This window comes from Rhea pennata, chromosome 14, assembly GCF_028389875.1.
Source record: "Rhea pennata isolate bPtePen1 chromosome 14, bPtePen1.pri, whole genome shotgun sequence".
NCBI classification, from domain to species: Eukaryota; Metazoa; Chordata; class Aves; order Rheiformes; family Rheidae; genus Rhea; species Rhea pennata.
Window position 1 is genome coordinate 8,708,051 of NC_084676.1, and position 12,744 is coordinate 8,720,794.

A 12,744-nucleotide genomic window follows, 5' to 3' on the forward strand; every position below is an offset into this window, starting at 1 on the left:
TATTTTATGTACATGGTAAATGGATAATGTGATTGAGTTACCTTTAAAGGAACTCTGGGACAGTTTCCTCTCTTATTTGGACTGGAGTACATCTGCAATACCACCACTGAAGTTAGCATACTTAATTAGCTTCCCATTAGCCATTACTGGTTTTTAAAGTATGTTTATTTAATTGCACAATTCAAAGTATATACTTAGAGGGAAGGCTGAGGAAAGTGTGCGTCTCCCTCATGACCTTCTATTTGTTTTCTATAAACGGAACATTCTCCTAGCTTACTTCAGGTCTACTCCAGATTACCTAAGAGCAGAAGTTACTCCCTCAGCTCTGAAATCCTTTTAATAGTCTAGGGTTTTATTTACAACATTGCATTAATATTTTTCACTGAACCACTTTTTTTTATATATATGTAAGTGTAGTAATTGAAACCACTCATTGTAACAACTGTTCATGTGCATTTGATGTGATTACACTCTAAATTATATGCATATATTTAATATATTTATGCATATATTTTTCCTTACTTCTAAATTGCAGGATTTACTATTCCAGCGTTCAGGTTTCCCAGTATGTGCTATATTTATGAAATTCATTAGCGCTAGGAATGGAGTTTCCTAATAAGTATAGTTAGGCTATGCCAGTATTTTCCTCTGAGTAACTAGCAGTCTGGTCTACAATATAGGGATTAAGAACATGTATTTTCCTGTGCAGTACTCCAGGGTTCGTTTTATCATGACACTAAAAACTCCTTGGGGTTACCTGGAGCTTTTGTTAGAGCAGAAGCTTCTGTTGAAAGAAGCAAAGCCAAATTAATGCAGATTCTTTTTTCCATTTGACCTCCCTCCAAAAAACATGGATGGGAAAAACACCAGCCCCAGGTGTCCTGCCTTGTGCTAGAATCACCCTTTCCGGCAGTTAGTCCATACACTGTTTCTATAGATATCGTTCCTACTCACTAAAAATGGGGCCCTGGAAATGCCTTTCATTCCGTTATAGAGTACTGCCCTCCCTGCTCCTTGAGTTTACAAACAAATGGCAAAAAATATAGTCATGACTGTGCCTAAAGTCTTATAGACTGATGTCCAATGAATTAGTGATATTAGATCTAACCCTTGTCAGTGTGGCTTCAGTTTGTAACTGCTTGGACTTCCTTTCTTTCCTTGCTAAGTCTGCCACCTCATTTCTTACAGATGGATCCACATGAAAACATTTTGTTGAGCACGCTTGAAATTAAAAATGAGATGGCTGCCTCCGAGGCTGTGATGGGGCTTGGGGACCCTAGAAGCACTATGCTGGCCTACGATACATCAAGCATCCAGTACCGGAAAGCTGGCTTGCCCAGACACAGCTTTGGTCGCAACGCCCTGGAGCGACATGTGGCACAAAAGAAAAGTAGGCTACGGAGACGTGCATCTCAGCTGAAAATTACCATCCCTGACTTGACTGATGTAAATGCCATAGATCGATGGTCGCGCATATTCTTCCCTGTTGTTTTTTCCTTCTTCAATATTGTCTATTGGCTTTACTATGTGAACTAAGAAACAAAGCCACACAGGAAGCAAGAACTGGATTTCTCTTCAAATCGGTTGTACAGCCAAAAGTGGGACTTAGAAAAATTCTATTCAGGACAAAAATTTATTTTAAAACACCTTAGTTGCTGGCCCACTCTATGGTCTGTTTTATAGAGTTTTGGTTGTTTCTGCTAAACTGTAAACATGTTTTTAATTTGCAGTGTGGACATATCCCCCTTTCCAAAATATAAGTGCATTTCAAGTGTGGAGGCAAATTGGATTCTGACAATCATTTCTCTCTTGATGTCTCTCGCACTCTCTTTTCCATTTCAATGCTCATATGAGTTTAATGACATAGATTACAGAGATTACAGAGAAACAGCTTTTAGTTTCAAGAGCGGTATGTACTATTTTGTTGTGAAACTGTGTATCCAAAACATGTGCATCTACACTTAAGAGAGTGTGCTAAGATGTTGTCATGCTTATAAAACATACTCCACTTTACCTTTTGAATATGTAAACTTGAAAACAAGTAGTGCCTGTCATCTTTCCAAGATGATGCTGATCAGAGGTTTCCCAGCCGTATTCAGGTATTTCCTGTTAATTTTTGAAAGAACTAAACCTTTGACTGATAATGTGAGGGTTTGGTGTTTGCACAGAAGCTGAAGCAAAAAGCACTAGTTTTGTTTTGGATTTTTAAGAGATAACGTATGCCGACTGTCACAATTATTATAGTTGTGAGCAGTAGAGAAATGTAGCAATGATACAAAGGTGGATCAAATGGTCTTATCGTGAATGATATGACAGATACGCTGTCGTTTCATGTCAGGGAAAGGGAATCATTTGTCCAAAGTGCCAAATGTTGGTCAGCCAAAGTGTTTTTCTAGGTGGCTAAAGAAAGCCAGTGGTGCCCTGCCTGTCTAGGGTATGAAAAGTTAGACAGCAATTCAAAAATACAGAGCCAGGAAAAGGGAAGGGAACATATATATGTGTGTGTGTATAAACACACATATACATACATATATATATATATATGTGTGTGCAAATGAATGTTGTCAGCAGTCAGTAAGTACCTTAGTCTAAAATACTCACGGGGAGTTCTGTGATTTCTCTCAAGTTTGCAATCCTTCTAGTGCTATGCTTGCTGCTGTTGTTAGGCTTAACAACTAACATCCGATTTGATTAAAGATCTTGTGGCTCTTTGAAAAGTAGAGATCCAACCATACATACTTTAGTACAGAAAATAATGACAGGATATTTTCTCAAGCCAGATTAGGCAATACCATTTCCCTTCTTTCTTTTGTTTAACTTAATGCATTGTTTTCAAGGGAACAATTTGGTAAGCCTCACTTCTAATTACTTAATTACACTCTTAGTATTTCTTGCTTTAGAGTGACTTCTGTTGGGAAAAAAATAATAGCAAAATTCAGTTTTGCTTTAGGAAACTTTAAAATGGAGCATAATTTTTCCCATTCCATAGGGTTTAAGTTTACAAGCAAACTACTCCTAAAGTGTGGGCAAATTAAATAAATTTGCCATTTATTCTGCTGTCGAAACTATTTTTATATAATGAAAAAAACACACACAAAAAAGTATAAATTCCTGATGACTTTTACAAAATCAGATCCTAGTATTGTTTGACAGAAAATAATGAAGCCACATCCTGTTATATTTCTGCTACCTCTCATCTGTGTACAAACCTCTGAAAGAAACTCAAATTCCTGCATCTTCCAAATAGCAAAGGAGAATGCTTTTTTCCGGTTTAACAATCCTTTAAGATAGATGTGAAGAATATTTTTCATAAAGAGATTTCTTTATTTTTTTGTTCTTCCTTTAAAAGAATTATTTTCTTACAACTTTCTACTTCCCCACCCCCCCCTTTTAAAGGCATGACAGCATAGGAGGAAAACAGTTTGGGGAACTGCCAAGTTTATTCGATTATTTCTGACTTCATTTTGACCATAGCATATGCTTATTTCTGCTTCAAATGGGAGAGAATAGTTTTGACCCTGAAATGAGTTTTGCTGGGCACATACACAACCTGTTGCTGTCAGGGGATGTGTGTGTATGTTCAAGTATTGTTTCCAGGATCAGACTCTAAAATATGTAGAGTCAAATTTTTCATCATATGATTAACTTTCCAAGTCAAAATGTTGTTTTTTGTTCACATACTTAGTTTCTGGCTGCATTTCATGCACAAAGCATTAAGCTTTGTAGATGCATTTGAAATTTCAACTGTTAGTTTTGAAACATGTTGGAAATCTTCTCTCAATTCTAAGAAAAGAATACACACCTAAATTCAGTATTTCTCTTCAAAGTCTGTTCTTAAAAAATGGTATTCTTTATAATAAATAAAAGCAGTCTTATAGTATTCTCTGTACAAGTTTTTCTTTCATTTCACAAATTGTTTCCAACTCTTTTTTAATTTCACAGAAGCATACTGTGAATACTGGGAACTTGCAGCATGTTTGTGGTAGATACACCTCAAACATAAAACCTTACACAGAACATTTCAATTTTTTGCATTGGTTTTCTGCATCAACTATTAAGGAAACATGGAGATTAAATCCTAGATCTGCATGTTAATTTATCTAAAATTATAGTACAAGCCATACTGCTCTCTGATATTGCTACTCAGAGAGTGAAAGACAATATCTGGTTTCTGCTCAGGTGTCACTAGGAAAAGTATGTTGTCTAGGAGGAAGGAACACTTTTGCTTTTACTATGTCCTTCCGGCTACTAATGTGAAGTACAAAAATTAGTGGAAGGGAAGGGTTCTTTCAGATGTGGAGTGGTTATCATGCTGTACTAGGCTAAACACTGTGATATGAAGATGACGGGGGTAAGAAAGACTGACAAGGCACTGTCAAGGGAAAAATTGAACTCAAGTGCTCAAGTTGAGCACTCACTCTTCTTCTGAGATGCTTGAGTGAAAGTGAGAATTATGCCACCGTACATGAGATACGGTTTTTATTATGTGTGTTACCCTCCAGGTAAATTAGAATAAACTTACTTTTACTTTAGAACTGACCAAAAATCAGTATTCTAGATCTTTTTACTCCTGTTCATTGTCGTTAGCTTCAATAAGTAAAATATTAAAGTTAATAATTTAGATAAAGCTTGCAATATAGTTACACATTTTGTTGTTCTATTAAACATGATAGCCAGCAATTAAGGTGTTTTTCATCTTTGTGAAACTCATTGGCAAATTATGACTATAACATGGCACAGTTTTAATGAAGTCTTTGAGATTAATCTGTAAATATATTCTGTATATGACTGCTAGTAAGTACGATACACATTTTCAGAAATGAAAATCCATGCAACATTTCTGTGTTTGCACAAGGAATGTTATGTTTCTGTCCTATTGCAGTTTAATGACTGGGAAGAAAGACTCAAGCAATGACATTGTGAACATTTCTTTTCTCATTCCCAGGGGAGGAAAACAGAGTCTCAAATAATAGTATGTCACAGAATTCTTCAGACAGTTTTTACATTCTAATACAAAGGACATAAAATCTGCAAGGAACAAAAGCACAATGCATAGAGAAAACAACTGGTGGGCTTATGCCTGGGGAACAAATCCTACTTATTTCAGATAAAATATGCATTAAAATTAAAGCTCAATTAATTTTCATTATAACTGTTAGACTGTGTTCCAAACCTATAATTAACACAGTATGAAACAGATGTTAGACATTATCCAAGTGAATGTGCATATGGACATACATAAATGTCTATATGGACATAAGTGTGTATATATACACCTGTGCTGAGTATATGCACACATGTTCATATGTTGGCGTGTTAAAGGAATAAGCTAATACTAGTTTTGTTTCTATCATCAACCAGTGTATGAATATATTTTTGAGAAAACAGATAAATGCATTAAGAAAAACAAACTAAATATACAGGGTAACTGGGCATTTCTATATCAGCAGATCAGTGCATATAATTCGTATGAAGCATTGCACCATTTGACATTACAGTAGTACTGTACCTCCTAGCATCTGAAATTAGACTAGTCCTCAAATTGCTTGCCTATTTCTTCTCTCTCTTTTTATAACAGCATTGTCCACTAGTAAGTTTTCAAAAACAATTAAGTTCTAAAGGAACCAAGAAAAAAAAGACAAAAATATTAAGCATTTCTAGAAAATAATCTAGGGCGGGATGGCCAGGGTACAATACTATATCAGTAGTGATCATAACATTTTGCTATGTGTACATAGAACATACAATGTGAGCAACCATAACTTAAGCTGAGCGTGTGTAAATATTATCAGATTTCTTAAACATTTTTAACTTCTAATTTGTACTTTATGGTAAGGCAAAAAGCTAATTCTATTTATGGTTTAGGTTAATGTGTCCTAAAATTATGTAAATAATTAAATAAGCTGTAAATGAGCAGTCAATAGATACAGTATTGTTTAGTGACTTTTTTTTACTAAGTACAATAATTGCAGTGCTCTAGCAGAGTAATTTAAACACCCTTTTGCATAAACAGATTTGGATTACAGATATAAAAAATACAGAAAGTACTGCAGTGTATAATAGCCATTGCAACACTGTTACTGCTAGCAAAATAAGTTTTTTTGTATGGTTAATGTATTCGAGCAACGGAAGATTATAGTTTGGCACTCAGTACTCAGATTAGCATAAACCAATAGGGCATGATTTTCACTTACAGTAAGGTACCTTTATGTTGCTCCAGGAAGTGGAGGTGTAGAGGAATCCAGGGTAAGTGAGAATTCAGCTGTTCGTGATTTCATTACAGAAAGCCTGCATACTGTGTCTGTCTGTTTCTGAAATCTGTATCTCTTATGGTATCTAATAGGAGACTTAAATTTATCTTTGAAAAAAAAAAAAATTGCTTGACTGTCGTTAGGTAGTATAGTCCCCCAAAGCCAAAGAATCTTCACTCCAGAAATTGTTAAAAAGGGAAATCTAGTAAGTCACTGCTTAACACCAAAGGTAAAGCTTAACAAAATGCACTAGGAACTTTGTCTAAATTTTTAAGAGGCAAATAGAATGTTGATCAAAAGTACTGCCCTTCTACTTTGTAAAAATAGTAATACTTTAAATATCCATTAATATTAAATTGAAATAGATTATCTCTAAAAAAATATGCAACACAACCATTTCATAACTATAAAATTATCTTCTTTGTAAGTGCTTTGACAAAAAGAAAAAGAAACTTAAATGATGAAAAATCTCACCTATACTTTCATACTAATGGTTGTATTTTTTTAATGTTTTTTCAGACATGAGGTCATCTATTCCAATTTGATAATGTTTTATATGTTTTCACTGTTACTGTCATTTGACAGATATTCACCAGGCTGTATTGTTCATGGTCTGTCCTATTACTTTCAGTTGAAGACAAAATAAGCATTTGAAACATGATTAATTCTAAGAAGCTGACTATGATTTGACTTCTATCACGTTTTTATTTGCATGGGTGTTTAAATGGTTCTGTTAGTACTGTCTTTGCACAGTTCTGATTTATCTTTTTTACTTAGTACTATTTACTTCATAATGTAGTAATCATCAGCCTTACTAATGACCTTGTAGCCTTTCTTATATGCACATAATGCACATTTTCCAATGGCTAGAAAATGCAAAATACTAGTGGATATCATTGCATCAGATCTTCATGTCTTTCTCAAAAGGACTGCTAACCTCTGGGATATATGAGGTAGTAAAATGATGATTGTAAATGAGTAGCACATAAGAGATATTTTCTTGAAATTAAACTTATTGCAGCCAGTTTCAGCATGTAAATATATAATAATGTTGGCTAGTGTGTAATTCTTGAACTAAAAAAATATAAATAAAGAAAACCTAAAAGAACATACACGTAGTTGTATTATGTTGGACAGGCTCTTTTCTCAAAGCTGCAGAAATCTTTAGTGTCACAGTTCTCATCTGAAGTGAATACTTGTGAGTTTGGGTCAGAAAGAGACACCAGAAAGCTGGGCACTGAGGCATCTGAATTGTCAGTGGCTTAATATGTGAACAGGAAGCCATAACATGGTATTAATTTGTCTGTGCAGTAGTCAGAGTTGTGGTGCAGTGAGCTGCTTCATACTAATCAATAAGAAATGCTGAAAAGAGCAGGATGTCTTAAAATCTCTCCTCAGAAGTTTTTATATTTCCTTCCTCTCAAAATCAACTGTTGTGAATCTATTAATAAGTTGCTGATGTCCTCCTTTTAGAAACATGGTAGCTGCTGTTTGTGGTGGAATAGTGTTTCCTTTTCTAGAAAAAATCTTAAGTGTGTCTACACAGCCTTAAGATGTGGAAGACCCTAGTTCCTTCTAACAGGAGAGAGCTTGGACTTAATGATTTTGTTAGGATGGTGGAATTACCAACTCTTCCTGTCACAGCTGTTCTATTGCATTAAAAAAAAAAAAAAAATCAAATGAACAGACCTGGAAGACAGTGCTATCCAGCACTCACAGGGGACACAACTATATTGCTCTATTCCATTTGCTGACTATCTTATACAGAACTTTATTAGCCAATAGTAGCAACCAGAATCTGGGTCTCTTCTCATGCTCCCAAGATGTGTGCCCACTAATACAGTTATGTTCTTGCTTCCTCTTCCTGTCCTAGTAAATCTTGAGCAGGAAATAAATTTCAGGCTGCTCAGCTATATCAAGACAGAAGTGTCTGGGCACTGCAGTATCAGAGTTTTAGGTGACCATGCAACTTCAGAAGAAGAAATTCAGCCACCTATGATTGCAGACTAAATTGGAAGCTGAGCTGCAGTTTACAAGACAGCAGAAAGAGTTATGGACCTCAATTCAATCAAGTTACACTTTGAATGCCTACATCTTTTTCCTATTGTTTGCATAAATATCCAAGCAGAAATGGGTTGATCTGTTGCCTTTATGGCATCAATGTTATGGAGGATCTAAAACCCTCCTACCCTTCAACCTGTGTGGGAAGGAGGATCAAAGCAAAAGCACAGTCCTCTACCTTCTGAAATATTACAAGCTTTTCTTTAAGACACCACCCCACATCTTTCTATCTTGGAAGCAGCTATGGTGGTTTGTCAGGGAAATACCTAACTGTGCATAGCTTTCAAAAACTGGGGAGGTACAAGGCCTGGGGAGGTGACAAGAGTCTTTCATCCTACTAGAGTTTCACTAAGATTCTCCTCCTTGGAGTGCATTGTGGGTGCTCTACTCACAGGTCCTGCCACAATTCTGTTCTCTGGTTGGTCCAACCAAGTGAAGCAGATGAAGCATCAGAAAAGAGAACTAACGGCCATCAAGAATGGATAAAACTGTCATTCTTCTCTAGAAATGCAGACAGCAGCTGGTAATTGCTTTTGAAGTTATATCTACCTGGCAACTCCATGTTCCCAGTCTCAAAACAACACTGTATTAATGACTGATGTTTTTTCTTACTTTTCCATGGATAAAGAACATCCGTACTGCAAAGAGAAGAGCAGAGCCCTGAGGACAGGAAGACCTGCGAGTCTTGCACCTGCTAATGAGGTGAGGAGCTGCTAGTGGTTGGATGCTGGGTCCATACCAGGAGATATAGAACACGAGAAGTAAAATGTTTCAGAGCTGTTAAGGAAAACTCAAGTATGACTTTATGTCTTTACTCTTTAATATATATCCCATCTTTCTGTGATGCTTCTGAAGGTAGACTTGAGAATTCTGAGAAAAAGCTAAAATGTCAGCAGTTGTTTTACTACAAGTATACGATGTACATTGGCTCTCGTTTCCAGAGATGATTAGAAGGTAGAAAGAAATATATTTCAATTTTATGACTGGTTGATGATTTTAAGGTCTAAAAAACTATTCATACTTGTTAGGAAATCTCATATCCAAATCAAAATAGATCAAATTCATTTGTCTGTATTTATAAATATATTTAATGTTATCACATCCTAATATGTGCTATATCAAATCTACCATATAAGACTAGCGCTACCGAGTGTTTGAATAATTTATTCCATTTATTCTATTCTAAGCTTTGACACTTACTTCATGACTTGTGTAATGTGGCCTATCTCTAATTCAATTTCCTTGACTGCAAGTTAGAAATATTAATACTGACTTCTCACTGGTAAATTGTACTATTGAATATTTCTTAACAACTCAAGATTAACAAAATGTGTATCCAAAATTATCTAACAAATCATAATTCTCAATTTATGAAAGGAAAATCAGTATTTAAAGGAGTATGCTTGCTTATCAGTCACAAATACCGAACAGCTGTGAAAGAGTGAAATAATGCGACCTGATTTCTAACACATTTTAAATGTTATTTATTAAATAAGTATAACATCAATAACTAAATAGCAAGTATATTCACTAATGGAAATTCTTTGGTTATCAAAATTAATGACCAGCATGACATTATTAATTTGTAATGCTTGTTATACTTGAAGGATATTTGGAATGACTGATTTATCATGATGCTCATTTCAGTCTAGCCAATCAATAAATTTTAAAAAATTATGATTATGTGTAGAAATGGATATTGGGGTTTTAGATAATGTAAATTATTTATGTAAATAGATATATCCTTGACTTATGCCCTGGCCCAGATATTACTTTTTTTTTTTTTTTTTTTTTTTTTTTAATTTCAGGGAAAACTTTTGAATACATCTTATTCAATGAACAAAAGTATTTTTTCCCTGTTTTGAAAGATTATCAGAGCTGACACGCTGCATTCATTTCAGTACTCCTATAGCTAAAGGAATGCTTCCAGCTGAGACCACTTTTTAAAACTTTCTCTTCTTCAGAAAGAATATAAATGAGGAAACAAAACCTTCCTAAAGTTCTGGGTCTTGGATTGACTATCTTAGGTTCCTTTATTAATGCCAAAAAACTAAGACATGTAAACCGTGTGCATTTTCAGTTTCATTGCTATTTATTTTCCAAGTGGTACTTCATTATCATAAGTACCCATGTCTTCAATCTTCAACTTTGGTTCAAATGTTATGGCGTTGATATTTCTGAAGGTACTGCAAAGGGAGATTACAGGCAAGCACAGGGGTACAATATTAAGCAGGTTACAGGAAACAAAATCCTTTCATATGCTCTTTGACTCAGCAGAAAGGACAAGATACAGGGATAAACCAACAGCAAAAAAAAAGTAATACAGAAATGGAAAGTTCAGCCTTGTTGAATGGAGGATGGTATTTTCCCTTCCATTCATGCATAGAAATCATTCCATCAGGGGAGAGGACCATGAGAGGAGAAGGAATGTGAATAATAAAGAGAAACCAGCATTTCATAGCAAGACCTGCCTGCAGGATTTGCAAATTGAATCAATTTTGATGTTCTTAAATATTTTACATTATGACAGACTGAGGCTTTTTTTAAACTAAAAAAGTGCACAATTTTCTTCACAGATCTGGGCTGTGTACGCGCAGAAATGCAAATATAAGTCACCAAGAAAGAAACTAAATATGCATATATTTGACAACTGCATGGACATAATTATGGCACTAATTGCACCAGCAGTGTGGTACAGAAAAAGCCAAATACACAGATTATCTTTCCAGCCTGCACATATTAAGAACAAGCTTAGGAGACTGTGAGTTTCCAAGTTGCAGTCTAGATTAGTAAAGAGCTCGCTTTCATGTCATAAACTACTAAAAATTTGTTAAAAAGTAATCTGAAGTAGAAATATGCACCAAATATGCAGAAGAAAAATTCATTGGCAAAAAAAAAAAAATAAATAAATAAAAAAATACCCCGCAGTATGAGGAAGTCCAGATAATACCCTCCACAGCAACAGTGAAGCCTAATTAGCAGGACATGGACTCCTTTCTTTTCTTCTATTGCTTTAAAGCAAATGCTTTAAAATGAGAAGGTTTAAGACTAGGAAGGCCAGACCTTTCCCTCCTCACCTCCCCCGATTTTAATGTTATGTGCTTGAAGATCTTGGCTAATTCCAGTGAATCATACAGACCTTAATTGGTTTTGGAACGGTCACCAGATCTCTCTAAGAAAGGTCAAGCATTATTTATTTGCCTCGTTAGTACAAAAAGCTATGTGACTGTTGAACAGGTTTGACATTCAAACTAATTAAAGATGAGAGAAAGCGAGAAATAAGCCTTTATATTAGATCCAAACAATTTGCAAAAAGAAGAATCAAAAAAGATGCAAAGGAAAAGTAAAGCATGTTTTCTCACCTATGCTGTAAGATTTTAAAGTAAATACAAGCTGTTTTTCTGGCATAGCATGCTTCTCTGTCCTTAACTGCAGCGTATCTATCCACCACCGGTTCTCCCTATTTCAAATTCTTAAGCAGGAAGCCATATGAGGTCATCACTCTGCGTGTAGATGAAAGGGAAGGATGTACAGCGCAAGTCGAGGCAACTTCATCTTCCCTAGGTGTATATTTTACATCTGACAGTGATCGAAAAAGCACACCAGATCCTGCTCTCTTTACTCAGGTAAGCAGGCTTTGGCTCAAAGGATTTCACAAGGTGCTAACCACTGTATGGAAAATAAGCTTTTTAACTGACTGTGCAACTCATTAAAATTTATAATTGATTTAGCTGACATTCCCTTTAAAAGCTTAAAATGCATTGGTGAAATAAGCTGGCAGTATAGCTCCAAGACCTGGTAAAGTGTCAGTTCTAGATTCCTGCTTGGTGATCTCTCCACTGACTTGGCCTCCTGAACTTCTCCACTTACTACAACATGAACATGCATATCTGTGAAATATTATTGATTATTTTGTACTTTTCTTGTGGCATCCAGGCCATTTTGTTGTGAAGAATTAAAATGATCACAACTTTTATGGAATCTAGGCTGTAAATTTAGAAGGCTGCATTTAGGTTTTCTGAATACATTTGTCACCACATCATTTATCCTGTTGTCACATAGGGATTTGCCCTAGGTTTGCACCCCACATGGCTTCCAATTCTCTTTAGAAATAAAAAAAAGCCACCACGCTGCTATTCCAAGAGAGTGAAGGAGGGAGCGAAGTCCCTGCAGTCACTCATAGGGACATAGCACTGCATAGGTCATTGGTACTTGCTAACGATTTGCAACCCAACAGAGATACAAGATTTATTGTTGTGGTTATCACATCTGCTTTACATGCAGAAGGTCCTGGGTTCAAGCCCCAGTGGAACCAACACCAGGAAATCTTTGGGAGGTTGGACTAGATGATCTCCAGAGGTCCCTTCCAACCTTACTGATTCTGTGATTCTGTTTTAACTACTGCTAAATTGAATCTTAAATTCCACAGTGA

The 12,744-nt window shown here is 35.5% G+C and overlaps 1 protein-coding gene across 5 annotated transcripts in view; it reads left to right on the forward strand.

The window, feature by feature from the left end:
• Window positions 1-3,794, forward strand: part of GABRB2 (gamma-aminobutyric acid type A receptor subunit beta2) — a 165,446-nt gene extending 161,652 nt beyond the window's left edge. For all 5 annotated transcript variants that reach the window (XM_062587241.1, XM_062587242.1, XM_062587243.1 and 2 more), the window contains one exon: window positions 1,189-3,794. In XM_062587241.1, the coding sequence (XP_062443225.1) occupies window positions 1,189-1,536 (348 nt within the window). In that variant the 3' untranslated portion in view covers window positions 1,537-3,794. The remainder of the gene's footprint in view (window positions 1-1,188) is intronic.
• Window positions 3,795-12,744: the final 8,950 nt, after the last annotated feature.